Below are 19,644 nucleotides of genomic sequence, written 5' to 3'. Positions count from 1 at the left end.
AGCAGAAGATATCTTCCTATTCGTTTAGGTCTCCTTTAATTTTTCAACAGTGTTTTATAGTTTTCAAAGTAGGTTTTTCAATTCTTTTGTAAAATTTGTTCATAAGTACTTTGTTATTTTTGATGCCATTGTAAATAAAATTTTCATGTGCACTTTGTCCAATTGCCAAGTGTACAGAAATACAATCGATTTTGTATACAGATTTTGAATCCTACAACTTGCTCAATTCACTTACTATAGAAGTATTTTTTAGTGGATTCCTTAGGATTTTTTATACGTAAGATCATGTTACCTACAGAGACAGTTTTACTTCTTCCTTTCTGACCCAGAGAATTCCCCCCACAACTGCCCTGGCTGGTCTCCCCAGGGCAGTGTTAAGCCCTGCCGTGGCACAAGCAGAAATCTTTTTCTTATTCCTGATCTCAGGGGAAAAATGTTAGGTCTCTCACGATTCAGTGTTATTTGTGGGTTTTTCATACTTACCAGGTTATATCACTGATCAGGCTGAGGAAGGTCTCTTTTCTTAGGTTTTTTGAATGCTTTTTATCATTAAGGGTATTTAATTTTGTCAAAATTCTTTTTTGGTGTCTACTGAAGTGATCCTATGGCTTTTGTTCCTTACGCGTGGATATAAGTGTATTACACCAATTTCCAAATGTTGGTCCAACTTGTGTTCCTGTTTTCTTACGCTGCCTCCTGGGTCCCCTGAGGTGGTCAGCTGCGGTGGCCTCCGGGCACCGAACTGTGGTGGTCCAAACCCATTTTTCCTAGTTTCTGAGAGGACCGTGCCTCCTACAAAGCACACTCGTGGTCAGACCTCAGGAAAACTGTCAGGGAAACTATCCAAGACCAGGACCAGGGACCTCTTTGGAAGCATATTTAGGGAAATAACCATGTTGTTCCACATGGTCAGGCCAGCCCGTGACAAATGGGTGGGGAGGGGATGTGTCAGTACAGGCCCAAGAGGACATGACGGGAGGGTGTGTTCCGATGGCAAGGGCCAGCACTCAGGCCTCCTATCCGGTGGGGAGGGGTCGGCTCCAGCGTCATGCTGCATGGCTCCCTGGCATCTGGGGAACGGCTTAGTGAGAGGGACCACAGCGGAGAGCCAGCTTAGGATTCCTCTGCCACCTCAGGCTTTTTCACAGGGGGACCCAAAAGGGCCACCACAGGCTTTTCCAGCCTTATCCATCAGAATTAAGTATTCCTGAAGGGGAGGAGGGTGACTGGCTTCCTACGTTTCTGCTTCCATCGCCCCTCCTGCCAACAGCTCAAGCTTCCCTCCTGCCCAATCTCCTCTCTCAAATGTGGACCTTGTCATTCTAGTTTCCTGGCCCAACAGGGAACATGCCAGGTGCTCAGAGGGCAAGTGAAGCCTCAGCCCTTAAACACTGAGGGAACCAGGAACAAAGCCAGCCTTTAATATACACGACATACATCTGAATATTGAGCTGAAAATGTGCTTTAGAAGTTAAGGGTAAAACCTGGACTCTGCTCAACTGAAAATATAGAGGGAGGGGCCCTTCGGGGCAAGCTCAGCACAGGATTCCAGAGAAGCAAGTGGCTCTAAATCTGGGGGACCGTAAGAAGTAATCAGTACAAAAACAGGATTCAAACACGGAGCAACAAGAAAAGTTACCCCTAACAGGGTTGGTGAAGGAAGGGGAGACGTGGGCTTCCTGGGGGTGGCGGTGTCCGATTCAGGTATCTGAAGTGAGTACGAGACCTAAGTGGCCTCAACCAATGTGCATTTACAGGACACCCGCTGAGGCACTTCCATGTGTTCTTGGGGAACAAGGATCCATAACAAACTGCTCTCAGGTCAACTGTTACTAGGCCACTGGGGACAGCCAGTTCTCCAAGTGTCCTGGGGCCTTTCCTGGAGGTGACTCAGCCCACACCTGTGAGGTGCATGACCAAAGTCACCAGACTGCAACATTAGAGCAAGGGCAAAGAAATACCTAGCTGGACTTCCATGGGAATTCAAACCCCATCAGATGGAAGCCCGTGATCTCCAGGACAGGATGCCCTATTGTAAGTTTTGCCTGTTTACAGAACCTGGTGCTGGGCGGAAGTGAATGGAGGGGCACCCTGTCTTTTCTAGAGGAGGCAAGCCTTGGTGCTTACGCTGGGCCCATGCTGGCTCCTTCTCTAATCATGTGACTGCTACCCCCAAAACACTCAGTGAACTGCAAATGCCAAACAGTGCAGAGATGACAATTCGGGGTTTGGGTGGAACATTTTCTGAAAATGGGAAGCCTGTCTCCATGGCGACAGGCCTATGCACTACTTGTTCATCTGTAAACTGGCATCTCATTATGGTCTGATTCAGCAAATCGTCTGGTCTCCCTGGCGCCCCCTCCAGGCTGGTCTCCACAGGGCCTGGCGCTTAGCATCCCAGGTTGAGCTGCCACAGCCCTGGGCTCTACGGCCCCTCCGCACACTAACACTGAGGACTGAGAAAGATTACAGCTTTTATGCTCATCAAAATCAGAGACTCCCCGCAAAACTCCAAATCACCACCAGTACATTTATTTGAGGGAGGAAAGGTCAAATCTTATCAGGAACTTTTAAACTGGGTAGGACTAAAGACACTGATCTGCCTAACTTCCGAGTGTGCACAACTGCACAGGTAACTAGATCCTGCACACAAAGCGTCACCATTAAACCGATGAGCATTTGATGAGGGGACACATTCTCAGCGGTCACATGATTTCTCATTCGGAGGGTGCTGCCTTTGTATCAGAAAAGTAGTGTTCAGGAAACAAAGGCAGAACCTAGCAATAGCTTCCTAGCACAGGCCTGGACATGATGGTGGCCTTGTGAAAAGGGACTGTGCCCTATTTACAAGCAGGAGAGCAACACCCAGCTGAGCTGCAGGGTGAGAGCTGGGGCTGACCGGGGGTGGGATCTGACACTGAGAGACTTTTCCCATCCAACCTGGGCCTCTATGAGCCATTTTCTGGCCCCCTGCACAAAGCAGACATAGCGAATCTGTGAAGAAAGGGGATTCCACCCCAGCTCTCCAGCTCTGCCCCACCTTCCCCAGGTCTAACAGGTGACCAATCAGTGGGTGTAGCCTCCCCACCCAGCCCCCACTTCTGGACAGACACATGGCAAACATGGACGCCGAAGTCCAGCTGGGCAGGAGCACATCTAGATGTCACTGGGTTGGAGTTGTCTTACAAGCGCCCGAGATGGACAGGCCTCACCCACAGTGGCCAGGCTGGGACAGCGTGTTTAGTGATTCAGGTTACTCCAGGGCAAAGCACGATCCTGACGATACCCGGCGGAAAAGGAGGCTGGAGCCTCGGAAGAGCTGGCCCTGGATTGGAAGGAACAGTCAGGTCAGTCAGTGAAAGGGGAGGCCATCCTCCACACCCTGCCCCGGAGCAAGGCCAGCATGAAGCAAAGAGGCTCCAGCAGCCCAGAGAGCCCAGGGTTGGGAGGAGGGCCTAGGCCTGCATCCCAGAACGGCAAGGCCACGATCTGCCCTGTGCTGGAGTGGCTCGCTTCATGCCCCAGTGTGTCCAGTGCTGATGGGCTACTTGGTAGGCACCCCCGAAGAGTGGGTGCTGGGGAGTACTGCCCATCTGGCCCCCGAGCCCAAGTGGTCCGGGCCTCCCCCGACGCCCACGGGATGTGGCACAGGCAGAATGGACCAGTCGCTGGGGAGACCTGCGCCCTCTTCTTGCCTCGCTGTTTCCCTCTGTCTGTCCTCTTCTCAACCTGAGGCCGGTCACTGCAATGGCTGCTCCCAGGCCGCTCACCCATTTTACAAGGCAAACACAAGGCTAGGAAAAGGCAAGAATCTGCCTTGGACGCCAGGATTCTTAACCTCTGGTTCCTGGAGCTCCAGCCAGCAGGAAGGTGCTTGGGCACAGAACATAAAACCCCAAGAACGGCCCGCTCAGCAGGCTCACCCTGTGGCCCAGCTCAACCCTCACGCTCTCCTGGGCACTGGATGTCCAGCAGGAGGACTCAGCTTTCGGCAGCCACCCGCCCGGCAGGAGCTGGTCCCGACCCCACGGCTGCATCTCCAGCCATGTCGCTCAAAGTCTAAGACGGGTCCTTGGGCTTCGCCACCTCCCCATGGCTCCCTCCATGGTGGTTAAAGAAAAAGGGATCTTTTCTGATGTAAATTTTTAAGCAAACTCAGATCTAACTATCTCAAATCCTTCCCAAAATAAAGCGAAAAGTCAATTTAAATGCCTAAGGCCAGGTCTACGTCCTCCCCACTCACAACATTGGAACCCATGACAACCCCCTATCTTTCCGAGCAGTGAAGCGCCCACGAAACCGTTTCATGTGCTCGCCGAGTGGGACTGGGAAACACCTCCCCCTTTGGGAGCCTGCTTACCTGAACACTCAGGTACTTCCAGCAGTGAATCCAGGATTTGAACACTGGGGAGTAGGGGGGAAGCCCAGCCTGCAGCCTGCCAGGGAAAGAGAGTATGTAAGACCCAGAGCACACAGAAGCTGACCAGCCAGGAAAAGGAGACCTCAAGAAGGGATGGCTTGGAGCTGCTGCCACCCTCATCCTGAACCAGTCATCCCAAAGGGGGCGGTGTACCCCGGAAGAAGCCAGGTGGAGGGGTGCACACCTACCCACAGTTGTTCACAGCCATGAGGTCACCAACCAGCAGGAAGGGGTAGGTCAGCATGCTTACTGCAATCTGAAATCCAGGGACACCTGAACGTCAGCAACCCCCTCACCAGCACCAGCCCCGGGGCCCAAGGAGCAGGACTCGCTGGGCCAACACCCTGTACTAGGGCTGGTCTCTCCAAAGCCCCCCTACCCAGAGGCCCACAGCACAGTGGGAAGGGCAGCCGGCTTGACTTACCCCCATCACAAACTTAGTGTAGCTCCGGATGGCCAGGGCCTGGCTGAACTGAAGAGACAGAAAGGGAGACCGGATTGCCACAGGCGCCTCCCCTCAGGATGCAGGCGTCAGATATGCAGACCTCCACCTGGTCTGCGGTCCCCTCACCCCACCCCGGCCTCACACGCCCACTGCGCACACTATGTTTCTTTCTGGACCTCTGGCGGCTTCCACAGCCTTGCAGCAGAGCCCAGAAAAGACCTGCGAGGCAGAAGTAGGGTAACCAGACTACAGGACACCCATGACCTCATTGGGGATAGCGAGGAGCAGACGTGAAGGCCAGGCGAGTGGCTCCCTGGCTGCTGCCCTACATACCTGCACTGAGCTGTGAGCTCTGAGGGCTTGGCCTGTGTCTGCCCTGACTAATGTCCGAGGCTTGGCAGCCACCTTAACTGCCCAGGCACAAAATGCTGGTCTCCCAGCAATGTGAGGGGGTCTGGGCTTCCCGTCGCCTTCAACCTCAGCAGGCTCTCGTCGTCTTCGGGCCCCAACTCCTACAGCCTATTTTGCCCAGGAAGTGGGGCTACCTATTCCTGAGCTTCCTGTGGCAGGGCCATCCCACCAGGTGGACACCCTGCGACCCTGGGTACACGTCTGCTCAGCCCTCTCTGCCTGAGTGGCAGCTTCATCTTAGCCTTTCAGCCACACACGGAAGAGCAGTTGAAAAATACTTTCAGTGAAGCTGCTGACTGCTGTTGGTGGTGACGTTAAGTGCAGCAGCCCCCGTTCAAACACCTGCCCACCTAGACAGGAGAAACCAATCAGCTGGAGATACTCCCCAGCCCAGACACCCCAGCTGTCCAGCCTGGCTCTTTGTGACCGCAGCAGCTACCTGACACAGGAGGCCCCTGAGAAAGCGCAGGGCCATGGCTACTGTAACTGAAGATGGGAGCTGGCCTCTACAGAGCTGCTTGAATTTGTTCACATGGAAAGGCCGTTAAGACTTACCTACCCAAGTCAAACAGGCCAACAATTTCCCTCTGAGCAGAGGCTCTCAGTGGGGACAGGGCACTCCTCGCCAGACTTGTGCCCAGACACACACACACACACACACACACACGCAGCTACACAGACACAGGCACATGCAGACTGACCCACGCACCTGCTCCCCCCCACCCCCCGCCGGTGATTCTGGCAGACAGGTCCCTAACCCCTCCCTCACCTTCCTTCCTGGGGTTGGCAATCTCTACCGTTACAATGCCTGGCTACCAGAAAACCCCCGCCCATCACTGTTCCCCAACTCATCTTGATTCACACAGAACCAGCCAACCCATCATGTCCTTGGATGCCTTTCTTCCACATGCCTTTTCAAAGCACCAAGGCTTCCCTATGTCTGCCCAACCTCGGAGAGGCCTGTGTACAGCTATCTGTGCAAGCCACTGCTAACGAAACAGTGGGGTGCTCCTGGCCAGTACACTTCCTAGCTGATTCGGAAAACCTCAAGAGGGGGAGCACCCCCCGTCCAGCACAGGAAAAATCTAGTCCCTGCCCTGCTGGTTCCCAGCCAAGTGCCTCTGGAGGGCCCTTTAATGTCAGGGTCCCAACTTCTCTGCCTGTGGAACAGGGGGGTGTACCTGCCCTATTCCCTTCACACCTGGGCTATCGTCAGGATCAGATGCCATAATGTCCACAAAAGGATTCGGAAAATATAAAATACTGAGCAAAAGTTGAAGGGCTATTGTTAGCCTGTCTATTTCTGTTTCCTGCTCCCTAGTTGGGTCCTGAGTCAAACCAGTTTGGACAAGCAGGGACCTGTCTTATTTCTAACTCTGCCCAGGACAGGCATTCCATAAACTCCTGCAGGTGTCCTGTCTGGAGGGACAGCTGACCTTGGGACAACCAAGTCCTCTTCTCAGACCACGTCCCCAGAAGACCTCTCTAGCCCTTGGGACCTGATGCTCAGAACCCCAGAGTCCTCAAGTCTGCCCCAGACCCTGGGCACCGGCAGTACACGAAAAGACAGACAAGTCCTTGTTCCAACCAACCTGGGAACCTGGATTCTGGTCGTTTCCCAGCCCCCCTGGGGTGTCACTCACGCTGTCATCCACCAGGTAGGCATTGATGAAGTGGGCCAGCAGGTTACAACCCCACAAGAAAACCACATCTCCCAGGAGGTGAGGGATTAAGCCGCTAAAAGACAAGGTGAGCAAAGATGAGCTGGGGAGGGAGAGACCATTTCCTGGAGGCTCCACACCCTGGAAGCAGAACGTTCCAAGCTTTGAACTTCAGCATCCAATATGTCAGGCAAGAAGCCTGCAGGGCCATGTGGGTCACCAGCTACCCACACCAGGAAGGCAGCGTTCAGGGGCGAGTGTTCTATGCCACGTCTGACACCACAGATTAGTTTATGGTACCACAAGCAGTTTTCAAACCACACAGGCCAGGCCTCAGGATGTGAATGCTACTAAATATGGGATTTTCCATACAGATTATGAAAGAGTGCCTACGTGCTGGTAAGTTTTCTCCTGGCCTCTTTACCTAATCAACTCTCACAAAAACACTTTGCTCAATACAGCTGTTGTCTTCACCCTCTGCAATGTTCTAATGAAGACATTTCATGCAAGCCTTTACAGGGAGGACTGACTTTTAAAGTGATGGCGTTTGTGATAACACCTCTGCCAAAAGGTATGGAAGGTTCCCTCAAAATACAGCGCTGAGGACAAAAAGCCAGACTGAGATCAGTGGGTCCTGTGTGCAATACATGGACCTTTAATGTGCTTATTTACTTGTTCAGATATGGGATGACTTGAGAAGATTTCCAGAAGAACGGCTCTCTCTTAGGAGAGGAAGCAGAATTGTGATTTTTGAATTTTTAAAAATCTTATTTCAAACTATTTTAAAAGTTCAAAAAATATAAGCAACACATCTATGTTATGAGGAATATTAACAAAATAGGCGTCCGTGAGCAGTTTCTTGTCCTGCAGCCTCCACCCGTGCTGAGGGGCGGACGCACACGCCCTGCCGCACCTGGGTGCGCTGCCTGTCCCACACACACATTAGGGGAGAGGGAACCTGGTGGTTAAGTAACCCAGCAGGAATGCTATTCACATACCAGAATAAAACTGTATGAGTGTGGAAAATGCCAGGGGTGGTGAGATGTACTATTTTAAAGCCTAATGCACCAGTCACATGGGCAAATATGTACTCACATGTGTATATGCACGTGTGTGAGTGCATACAGAGACACACACATACACCTATGTGTGTATACAAATCAAGGCTTGCCACCTTTGCACTGTTGACATTTGGGGCCGAAGAATTCTTCGTTGCAGGGGCTGACCTTTGCACTGTGGGATGTATGGCAACATCCCCAGCCTCTACCCACCAAATTCCAATTGTGACAACCAAAAGCTGTCTTCAGACAGTACCAGTGTTCCTGGAGGCAAACATCACCCCCTGATGGAAAACACGCAGACATGGTCGCTTCTGGGTTAAATGAGATGGTAAATAAAAACGCCTGGCAAATACACCCACAGCATGACTTAACAGATGGCCCCGTGTCTGGCATGTCCCTGTCACTGCCTAGACCGTTAAGGGCAAAGCAGATGCCACTTGTTAGCTTGGCTTTTAGGTTCCGTTTGTGGGTTATTCTGTCTGGACACAGTCTTTTCAGTATGTGGTTGCTCTACAGGTAAAGTAAGGCGGGTGAGAGACTCAAGGAAGGCAGGGTGTCTGTGGCCTTTGGGAGATCATGTGCCCTGCTGACAGGTGACAGGTGCTCTACATAACGCAGGCCCGGAGGGGCCAGGTTTTCTGGCTTTTCAAGAGAAGTCGAAAATATGGATTGTTATGTTAAGATCCTAAATGTTAAATGTGAAGAACTGATTCGTCAGAAATGCTGTCAAACAGAAGCCATCCGCTGGAGTCGGCCTGTGAGCTGTCAGTGTTTGACCCCTAGTCCCTGTCACAGATTTTCAGTTACTTTCAGCAGTGAAACAAGGACAATGGAGTGCCCTTGCTCACGTCCACCCGCATGCCCTCCTCTGGCCCTGGGGCGAATGGACTGGGCCTTTGGGCTCAGTCCAGCCAGCAGCTGATAAACTGCACCACCTGTGAGTGAGCCGTGATCTGGAAAGGGCTGGGAAGCTTTGGCTTGATGATCCCCGGCTCGCACATGCCGTGAAAGTGCAGCTACTCGGGCAGGGGGCATGGGGAGGGTGGGCAGAGGGGCAGGGCTTGTGGTTAGTCTGAGGCCAGCAGCTGTGGCCTAAGAGGTTGAGAGTGAGCCTGTTAGTAGAGCCAGATTTGCGGGGTACAAACTCACGTACACAAAGAATCCCAGCAGCCCCTCCTCTTTGAAAATCTTCCCAATGGAGCTCAGCACACCACTGTGAAGAAAGTAAGACAAGGACAGAGGTCACCTAGTCACCTGGAGAAGGCCCCCACCTCCTCACCCCTGCTCAGAGCCATCCAGTCCTGGCTGGGCGGGGCAGCCAAAATTCTGTTACCAGGCAGAACCAGTGGAGATTAGAGAGCTCTTATCTGGGAGTAGGGGCACTTACCTAGTTCACAGAGACCAGAGAAACCCTACCACCACCATCACTGCCACCACCAGAACCCTAGCAGTGAGCAACCGCTGTTCTCCATGGGTCTGGAATTTAGGAATAACCCTTCCAAGCTTGGGCTGCTGCACCATGACTGGTGTTTCTCCGGCCTGGCCCTAGTGCTTATCTCTGGCTGAACGCCCTTTAAGCAGAGAAGCCTGCATGACTCACAGCGTGAGAGCAGGTGGAGTGGCAAGTGGCGAGAACCACCTCTCCAGAGGGCAGAGGAACACTAGGCCCTGCAGCAGGAGGTCCTGGGATCACACAGCCCAGAAGCAGCCTGGACAAAGGCAAATGCCCACCCCTCCGCCCAGCAAGGAGCTTGGGAATGAGTGCCCTGGTCACCACAGCCTATGGGAGACTAGAGAATTGGCTCCTAGGTGTGACATGCAAAGGAGGCTCAAGAGCAACCTCTCTGACCTGTGGCTACCAAACCCAAGTGGCCCATCCTAATGAAGCTCTGCAAAGCCTAGGTGCAGTAGTGGCCTAGGTGGGAGAAAGACGGTGGGAGCCGAAGCCCTGGCTAGTGCTGCCCCCAGGCCCCTGAGCCCTGGCAGGCCCCACTACCTTTCTTCTCAGGACAGTAGCTGGGCCACTCCTGATCCCATCTGCCAGCCTCACATTTCAGTCTGGGGAAATGGGCCGATTTCCCATTAGTGAACCAAAATGAGGCCCCATAGCAGCTGAGCTTCTTGGAGCAGTGGCCCCACAGGACAGTTGCAGAGAAGAACTGAAGCCAGGACACGAGAACCTTAGAGAGGAAGGTAATGGGCATGTCCTCCTGCCACATGGAAGGCGCATGTCAACACACCCAGTCCCCCCGTAGCACCCCTGAACAGTGCAGTGCATGCAGGTGCTAGTATTTGGTAATCAACTGAAGTGGACAGAGGAGGATCGAGCTGTAAGCCAGGTGCAATGACAGTGGGGAAATCGTTAGGGCATAACCCAGGGTGCCCAGGAGGGAACCCTGGCTCAGTCCTAAGTGGCAGAATCAGCTCTGCTGCCAGGACTCCATATCCAAGCCGACTCCAACTGCACTCACCGCCGCTGCAGGCCCCCAGGCTCATCCTGAGCAGCCCTGACAAGAGATACTGAGAAAATGCCCCTGGACACAGACAATGGGAATCACCACGTTCCCCTTAATTCGGCATATTAGAACTAGGGCAGAAAAGGGGCAGTGACTGACCCAGCACAGCCTGTCCTGGCAGACTCTGAATGGTGACGAGGCCACACCTATCTGTCCCAAGAAGAATTACCCACCTGTACTTGGCTTCCCGTCCCACAAACTGAACCATGCAGCGCATTGAGATGACTGGGGAAAAAGAAAACACACAGGTGACCTGAGGCAAACACACGAAGCCCCGTCGTGGAGGGCCTGCTGTAGAGGCCACCATTCAGCACAGCCCGGGGCAGGAGGCAGGAGGGGCTCTGGACTTCACTGTCACACCCCACGACCATGGCATCCTATTTCCTCTGCCCGGGGAGAGCCCCAGCTCCCTTCGGACAGGACTCCTGACATGTACACGTCACTGCTTAGACCTTTAAAGGCAAAGCAAATGACACTTGTTAGGCCTGGCTTTTAGGTTCCATTTGTGGGTTATTCTGTCTGGACGCAGTCTTTTTGGTATGCAGTTTCTCTACAGGTAAAGTAAGGTGGGTGACAGACACCAAGGAAGGTGTCTCTCCCCAGTGGGGTTGCTATGGAATACCCCTACCCCACCGCCAGCTACAGTCCTCCAGGGGTCATCCCACAGCTGAGCCGCAGCCTCCAGTGGGGCTGCTCACCGTGCAGTGGGTGGGCCAGCATGCGGGACACACACTGCATCATCATCTCGTAGGAGGTCTGCAAGAGAGCAGAGGGGGACACTCGGTTCAGCCTGTCTCTGGAACTGGCACTCCTGCATAACTGAGAAATCAGGTGGGGAACAACCTGAGATTCCGCAGCGCCCACGTGGGGCCAGTCTAACTCAGATGGCCCCACTTGTCACCCACCCCCCAATTCCTTCCACCCAGGAGTGCTACCGGGTCCCAGGCCAGGCCCCGTGATGGCTCAAGGCTTTCTGAGATTCCTTATATGTCCACAGTGGGGCTCCTTTTACGTCCCTGTCCCATGCAAGTACAAGGACCCCATCCTGAGACTCTTCAATGACCTGCCCAGCTCAGTGGTGAGAAATACCCTGACCCCCCTCCCAGGGCCTCGCCCTCTCTGATTCCAACACCCACCTCCTTCACCACTTTCCTCAGGGAAGTCTTCATGTCATCCTTATTGGAAACCTGCTCGATCTCATCCGGAGGGAAAACCTGAGACACAAAAAACAAGAGGGCCAAAAGCAAAACACAGATATGCCTCTCAAAGGTGGCTCCCGGGGCGGAGACTGTAGGAAGCAGCTTCCACAACTTTCTGTGGAGTGCCCATTAGCTGGGCCAGCCTCAGGTAACCCCAGGGCTGGAGCTCGGGGCGGAAAGGCCCTGCCCGGCGTCATAGCTGTGGGAAAGCAGGGCTGTGGGGCAGGGATCCACCCAGTCAAGGAGTCTTAGACGAGTGTACACGGCTACCTGGCGGTGGCAGGGAGCTCAGGGGAACCGTACTCTGCTCGAGGCTCACCTTCTTCATGCTGCCCCGAGTCACAGTGGAGAGGGCATTGGACATCAGGCGGGGGCTCAGGCCTCGGAAGAGCCCTATCTTCCCATCCACCTGCACAATGTACTTGGCTGTAAGGGAGAGAGGCGGCAGCGTCACGCCCAGCCCAGACGCCCACTCCTGAGTCGCACTCACACCCAGACCAGGTGCCCATCCCTCAGTACGTGCTGCCCTCTGTCACCGAGGGGAGCATCAGTCCAGGACCCTGGAAGTGATCAGGCTCCACCCCAATTTCTTCTCTATTCCCTGCTCCTTTGTGTAAAGGCCTTTGAAACATATTTCTGACATTTACTTTTTTTTTAGCTTTGAAATATCTACTCAGCAAACTCAAGTGCAGTTTTTTTAACTCAGCAACTTTAGTGCTGCAACCCAGACACCAACTCTGTTGTATATAGAGAAATACTGTTCTCAGGGGAAAGGAAAAAAAGGAAGAAGGCAGAGTTCCCATAGCCGGTGATAGTTTGCAACCCAGGGGAGGAAAAAAGAAAAAGGGCTCCCAGAAGGAAGGCTCCACAGTGTCCCCCGAGTGTGCCAAGGAAGGGCGTCCCCACCCTGTCACTGTGCTTTGCCCAGGATCCCACCTGGCCCGTCGGCATTTACTTTATTTATTATTTAAAGGTTTTATTTATTTTTAGAGAGAGGGGAAGGGAGGAAGAAAGAGAAACATGGACCAGTTGCCTCTCACAGGCCCCAACAGGCGATGAATCCACACCCCAGGCATGTGCCCTGACTGGGAACTTAACTGGCGACCTTCTGCGCTGCAGGGCGTTTAACCGAGCCACACTGGTCAAGGCACCAGTTGGCATTTATTTATTCATCAAGATGGGGAGGGGGGTGGGAGGAAACAAGCGGAGGAGTAACCAAAACAGAGGCACCAGTGAACTACTTCACAGAAAAAACTTAAGCAGTCAGGGAAGCTAGACCCTACTAGCTAGTCAGTGTTTTTTCATTAGGGTCCCTTTTTAATGTTTTATTTTATGCAATACCAACTTTTAAGCTACGTTGAAAGAGGCAATGTATTTTGCAATGCTGGCAGAACACTCTCTCAGACAGTGGCTCCCTGCACACCCACGACTTAGCTCTCCGGCACCGCACTGTGGCAGGAGCCAGCACGCCAGGCCTTTCTCTGAAACCCAATGTTGCTGCTAGCTCCGGCTTTCACTGGGGCCCAGGCACCTGTTAGCTGCCTACTCGGCTTCCTGAGATGGGTGGGGCTGGGCAGAGAGGAGTGGGAGGTGAAAGGGCCCTGGACGAGGTGGCAAGGCGCCCTGCTTCAAAGTGAACAGGCAGAAGGAAAGTTTATCTTGGGGAAGGCAGTCAGCGGAAGGGTAAAGCCAAAGTGTAATCTCTAGGGAGACACTTAACCTCTTTCTATCCGACTTGCCCGCCAGTGAGAAAGGAGTTAAGGACCCCTATTTCTCTCCACCTCGGAGATTAAGCATGAACAAGTGAGAGTGGAGAAAGGCAGGAAGAAAACAGAGGGAAGGCCCCGTGGCTGGCCAGAGACTCCTTCATTCCAGGGGTTCTCTGCAGGCCCTGGAACTCTCCAGAAGTTCTTTTCAACCTCCCTCTGACCAACTCCCTGCGACAGCAGAGGAGCAGGTGCTGTCCGGGCAGCCCCTAGACATCCCCACAGCTGAGCCCTCTCCCTGGTGGGAGAGCCACATGGTGCCTGGAACCACCCGGCCGGCATCTGCCATAGCATCTGGACCGAAACAACAGGTGTGTAAACTGGGGTGGGGGGAGCACCTCGGAACTCTGCTCAACTCTACAAGAGGCAGAAAAGTGAGTCAAGACCTCTCAACCTGAGTGCTTTGGGGAGCGACTGTGTGGTGAGCCAGGCCCGGGTTCTGCCTGAGGCCCTTGTGTGGAGGGAGCACACCAAGGTGGCAACAGAGAAACCACCCAGGAGGGGCTGGCAGCCTCCCACCCCGGCTGCCCAGGATCCGGTGCCGACTGTGGCCACCGGCCTCACTCTACTTCGGGGTGGGGGACCTTCCTAATTCTGACTTCCCCTCCCCCACAGTGACAATATTAAGTAAAAACAAATACGAACATATTTCCCCATAAAATGACATGTTTCGCCAGGCCCCGGACTGTCCTCAACAACAAGGTAGCAAGACTGAAAGAGAACCATCACATCAGATTCTGCCAAAAGTGCGTGAAGTGAAAAAACGGTGACAGGAGGCAAAGCCCTGTTATTCAGTGGATAGAAAGATTTCCAGAGAGCATCTGGAGTGACCAAACAGGTGTGAACAAAGGCAGGGGAAGCACGAGGGGGCGGGCTGGCTGTAAACATGAATAACAAAGGCACATTTAAACAAAGTCTGTCACGGTCCACCTGTGAGGGTAGGGACTGTGGAGGGAAAGCAAAAGTAGACTTGAAAAGACCTTGGGCAGCTGGCGCCCATGGGCCAGAGGATGAGCAGTAGAGGTGGCCCGGTGGGCTCCACTGGCACCAGGCAAGCTCCCCTGTGTTGGGCCTCTTGGTGGAGAGACCTCCTGACAGGCAGGGCTGCTTGGAGCAGGGAGAAGGTGTACGAAGGGCCAGGCAGGAAGGCACTGATGCCACTTCACAGAGGGACTACTCAGCCAGGGCAGTTAAGTGGCCCAAGCTCACAGAGCTGGTCAGGGCATGCCAGAGGTGAAGCCACAACTCACTGCTCACTGGTCTACACCCAGTGGGTGGAGATGCGGTGAGCTGGCACCATGAAAGAAACACAAAGAAAAGGATGGAGAAAGAAGGAAAGGACCCAGGAGGTCCCGACAGGCCTCCTAGAGTAGCAGGAAAGCAGAGAAGCTAGTAAGGGGGTCGACTGCTCAGAAGGCAAAACTCATCCCCCCCCCATCCCCAGCACAACCAGGGATGACAGGGGCCAGTGTCCTGACTGGCCCCTCCTCTGAGGCGCTGTCTGCTCTCCCCCTGCCTGAGCAGAGGAGCTGGACCAGAGCTGTGCTGTTCACCTGCTCTGCCCCCAAACCCTGGCGCCTCTCCGCCACACTCCAGGATCTCCTCCTCCATCCAGCTCTGACTCTGGGTGTCATGCTGCCCACAGCGTCCCCCAGGGCCAGCTTCCCCATTTGATACTTTTTTTTTTTTGTCAGCATGGGCTTTCCTGACTTGGCAGCACACTCACCGTAGGTGAAGAAGCTCGGCAGATAGAGGACCTTCCTCCCCAGCACATTGGTCCCAATGGTGGGGGGCATCGGCTCATGGCCCACCTTCAGAATCAACATATACAAAAGGAAGGTCAGACTCTACTGCAGGTTCAGTCTCACTGCTTCTCGTCTTCGCAGGCCTCTAACTCTTTTTTCCACAAATTCTCATGCTGTTTCTGTTGATAACCATTAGCATCAGGAAATCTCCCAATGACCAGAAATGTCTAGTCCCAGATCCTACCCCTACCACAGTGCCAGTCACCTCCATTCCCCAACATTGTTACCTTGAAATTCCAGATATTCCCGGGGAAAACACCCCATGTTTATATATTTCAAACCCCATGCTCACCTCAGAATAAATCTCATTTATTCTCATCTCCAGGTTAAACACTTCAGTAACTCTTGATCTGAAATGTGGCAACGCTAAAATCTCAGTCCCAAAGACAGCTCAGTTCCAAATACCTCATTGCAAAGTTTACCCCACAACTCAAATTTTTTACTGTACCCACAAGAGATGCAACAAACCTGTCCCTCTCACTCCCAGGCAGACACACTATTCGCTCAAATCCCAGTTAATTCAAAATATTCCTCAACTGTGTTCTAATCTCAATCACCCATGTCCCCGTGACATAATGTCCCAACGTTTGTGGGACAACGGTTACTCTTGCTGTGTGGAACTGGTTATATCTGTTAAACTCATGGGTAGGTGAAGGACCAAGGCAGCCCCCCCCGCCACGCCCCTGGTGAGGATGGGGCCGGTCACTGCGGGGTGAGGCTGTTTGCTATGCTGCCAATTAATGATGGGCTCTCTCTGCTGCCAGGCAGGAGAAAAGGGGTCTAGGAGACTAGCACCTAAGTGGGGTGGGAGAAGTCTCCTTCCTTGGCAGGGGGCAGCAGCCCTGTCCCTCAAAGCAGGCCAGCTGGGCCCATGAACCCGGGCAGCAACTCTTTGAATGTGAAAAGCAGAACCGGCAGGGTTGGGGAGCTCTGCCTTCAAAACTGGACTAGGAATGCTTCTAGTGCTTTCCTGGCTTGATTGCCTTTCTTCTTTGCTGTAGTGTTTTTGAAAGTTGACACTAACCCTGTGGATGTGATTCTGAGCTATGTGACAGATTACTGGTTATAAATCAAGAAACCCCCTATGGATGAGAAGCTTCTTTAAAGATATTCTATCCCAGAGGAATTGGAGAAAAGGGATGAGCCAGCTTACCTGAGCCAAGTTAGCTCTCCCCTTCTAGACCTTTCCCCTTTTGGGTTGAAAGCTCTAAGGGTCTGAGTTGTCTTGTTTTCATTCTCGCACACAGGGAAAACTCCCGTTGTCACTGCTACTCTCAGTCTGAGCTACTGCTTTTGTACTGTCTTACCCAGGCCAGTCATAACCTAGAAGTCTTCTGATTCCATTTCACCCCTAAATCTGTTGTGCCCCCTCCCCCATGTCCCCACAGCTCCCAGATCTATTGAGTCTGTATTTTTAACTTCCACCCAGGTTATCAAAGGCACACTGGCCATATTTCACCCCTGTTCTCCTTGTCCTCAAGTTTTCATTAGTTGTGCCCAAGTCATACCAGCCCAATTTCACCCCCAAGTCTATTAACCCAGTCCGAAGCTGTGGCTCTGGACCAGACACTGGCAAAGCCAGTCCATCACCCTTAAATCTCCAAACCCTGAAACCTAACACCCACAAACCCTGATCTGAGGCACTGCATTCCAATGTACCTAATCTAGACAACCCCAAATCTGCCACTCCAATCCTGCTACCACCCCAAACTGGTATCTGCCTTTTTGCAAAATGTTACTCTGATTCCCAAGCTACACCCGTTAAGATTTCAGCCTAAAATATGTTATGCTCAGTACCACCTGAATTCAAATCAGATAGGCCACCTATCACCCCAACCCAGCTCACTCATCCTTACCCGCCCCCACCATCCAGTTCCCACCCTTCTGTCTCCCTTCATTCCCCAATTCCCCCTTCTCCCTCATTCCCAATTCTCTCTTCAAGTCACCCTTATTTCAATATTCTTCTCAAACCTCTAAACCAAATCTTCAATGGTCCAAATGGCGAAGCCACTTTCTACTTCCTTCACATGGAACCCCCATTCCTATATTCCAGCATGCTCCACGCCTCAGACCCTCCTATCTGCCCCCCTAAAATTCAAGCCCTTGCCCCATCTCATTCCATCAACCGAAAAACTCAACGCCCAGTACCCCCTTGTTTCACATCTCAGGTGCCAATTTCTCCCCCAAACCTGTAATCTCCGTTGCTGTAAATACAATCCTAATTCCCTAAATAGAGCAGCCCTCACTCCCAAATCACCCCAAACTGGACCGGTCCACCTGTCTGGACCTTCCCCCCACCAACCGTTTCCAAATCCCAGCCACACTTAGATTTTAGTCAGGCACCCTGATGTTCCTGACTGAATCTCCCCATTCTCTGTCATATTCCTGGTCACACACCCCCACTCCATCACCCCTATTCCTTAGATTTCAATTACTCCCATTCAAGTTCTCTCCTTCCAACTATATCTCCCATTCTGTCAGTACAATTATAAAGACAGTAAATCTGACACCCATTTGCTGTAATTTAAATCAAATTCTCAAATTTTGGTTGGGTTTCCATCTCAATTTTTACCCCCTGCCCATTTTTCTTCACTGGGAAATTCTAGGCTGAATCTTCAGTCATCAATCTAGGCCCAAACCATCCCTATCTAAATGGCGCGCATCTCCATCGCCCCTTCCCCAGTTCTGCCAAATGCATCCCTCCAGCCCATCTCTTTCCAACTCAATCTCAGGAAGCCTGCTTCACCTGTAAGGCACTGTTGGCCACCACCGCTACACCCAGTGCACCTGCATGGCACCGATCCAGATACATCCCGACCTTGGCCTCAGTTTCTGCCAGCTCCCCACTATCCTGTCACTATTATGTCCCAACTACACCTTCTTCCCGATTCCAATACTTTCAAACCCCTTCAGCTCATCCCGCCAGATACGAGGACTGTGATTCCCATCTCCCTACCCAACCCGACTTCCATTTTCTCCTCAAAATGCGTCACACCTTTCCCCCTAAAAGCCTCCCCCTGGCTTCTCTCTCCAAACAAAACGCCACCAGTCCCCTCCCCCAATGCGTTGCCGTCTCTCCCCCCCAACAACGCGTCACCCCGTCCCCTCCTCCCACCAAATCCATTGTCGCCATCGGATCCAGAGCCCCCATCTCCTGCTAACCAAAAGCTCTCCCCTATAAATCCTCCGGATTCGCCCTCTCCCATCAAATTCCCTGACCATGAATTTCATTGCCCCCGCTCTCTCCTCCCGGGAGTCTGATACCCTTTCTCCTCTCCTAAATTTTTGGCCCTGGCCTCCTGTCCTTTGTTTTACCAAACTACTTTTTAATCTATCCCTATCAAATCCAGAGCTCTTGCTCCTCTCTGCGCTAAATATGTGCTCATCTTCTAAATACTTTGCCTTGGCCCCCAATCCTCCTCCTCACCCATTCGCCAAAACTTCCCGCCCCTCTCCCAATTCTGTTGCTTCTTTAGTCACCCCCAAATGATACCCCATCTTCTTATCCCAAGTTCATCTCTTCATTCCCGAAACCCGTCTCTCTATCCCTTCGCCCTCTCCTTCCACCTTCTCAAATCTGTCGCTTCGAACCCTTCGCCCAGCCTCCTGCACCTCCAAACCTGCTCCGCCTGCACCCCCAAACTCCTCCCTGCTTCCCTCCTCTCCTCTTCCTTCGGCCCACCAAAACCTCTGTCTCTGCCCCTTCTCCCAAGTCCGTCATCATCGACTCCTCCGACCCAATCTGTCCAAATCGAGGCCTGTCACCTCCACAGGGGCCGCCATCTCCCTACGGTGGCCCGGTCCCCCACCTGGATGAGCAGTTTCACGTAGAGCAGCGGATGGCTAAGCGCCGTCACGCCCGCACCCAGAGCCACGAAAAGAGCCTCGGTGGTCGGGGCGTTGTCCCCGGAGCCCAAGCCCCCGGACGCTCCGTCCATCCTGCGAGCCGAGGGCTGCGCCGCAGGCCGAGGGTGGCGCGGATGTGCACGGTGCGCCGGCGGCGGGTCCCGAGCCCGGGCCTCGACCCCCGCTGCCGCTCCGCCCCGAGCTCCGGCTCCAGCTCCAGCTCCCGCCATCCCCGCGGCGCCGCCGCGAGCCCTAGGCGCCACTTCCGGGTCTAAGGCCCCCTGTAGCGCAGGGCCGGTGAGGTCACTCCCCGTCACGTGACGGACGGCGCCCCGCCCCTCGCTGGCGTCAGGGGCCGGGCTCCGGCCACGCTGCTCCGGGGCCGCTGGGGCGTCGCGGAATGGTACACAGTGGATACGTTTTCCCCTGCGGAGTTGGGACAGGGCGTCACTCTGAGTGGCAGACCTAGGGTCCGTGGCCTCGGGAGGCCGGAGTCGCGGGCCCCGGGCCTGTG

At 53.5% G+C, this 19,644-nt stretch overlaps 1 protein-coding gene across 1 annotated transcript; it reads right to left on the bottom strand.

Moving 5' to 3' along the window:
* Positions 1-2,510: 2,510 nt before the first annotated feature.
* Positions 2,511-19,418, bottom strand: MTCH1 (mitochondrial carrier 1). The gene is made up of 12 exons (XM_053671304.1): positions 19,094-19,418; positions 15,206-15,290; positions 12,033-12,139; positions 11,651-11,728; positions 11,213-11,270; positions 10,688-10,739; positions 9,152-9,211; positions 6,920-7,013; positions 4,845-4,892; positions 4,609-4,676; positions 4,361-4,436; positions 2,511-3,325 (listed from the first exon to the last, which is right to left on the bottom strand). Exons 1-12 carry the CDS (start codon positions 19,358-19,360, stop codon positions 3,254-3,256), a joined length of 1,065 nt encoding a protein of 354 aa, XP_053527279.1. The 5' UTR covers positions 19,361-19,418; the 3' UTR covers positions 2,511-3,253.
* Positions 19,419-19,644: the final 226 nt, after the last annotated feature.

Source organism: Artibeus jamaicensis, unplaced genomic scaffold (genome assembly GCF_021234435.1).
Source record: "Artibeus jamaicensis isolate MK-2021 breed Jamaican fruit bat unplaced genomic scaffold, CSHL_Jam_final contig_1803, whole genome shotgun sequence".
NCBI lineage: Eukaryota > Metazoa > Chordata > Mammalia > Chiroptera > Phyllostomidae > Artibeus > Artibeus jamaicensis.
The sequence above is the reverse complement of the archived record's forward strand: the minus strand, read 5'-3'. Positions and strand labels throughout refer to the sequence as shown.

Excerpts from the sequence above, each read along its gene's own strand:
- MTCH1 (XM_053671304.1), bottom strand. The coding sequence starts at position 19,360 with ATGGCGGGAGCTGGAGCTGGAGCCGGAGCTCGGGGCGGAGCGGCAGCG. Across the intron at positions 11,729-12,032 it reads CTCGGGGCAGCATGAAGAAG|GTTTTCCCTCCGGATGAGAT; the intron begins GTGAGCCTCGAG and ends TTTGTGTCTCAG. Across the intron at positions 4,437-4,608 it reads ATGGCTGTGAACAACTGTGG|GCTGCAGGCTGGGCTTCCCC; the intron begins GTAGGTGTGCAC and ends TTTCCCTGGCAG.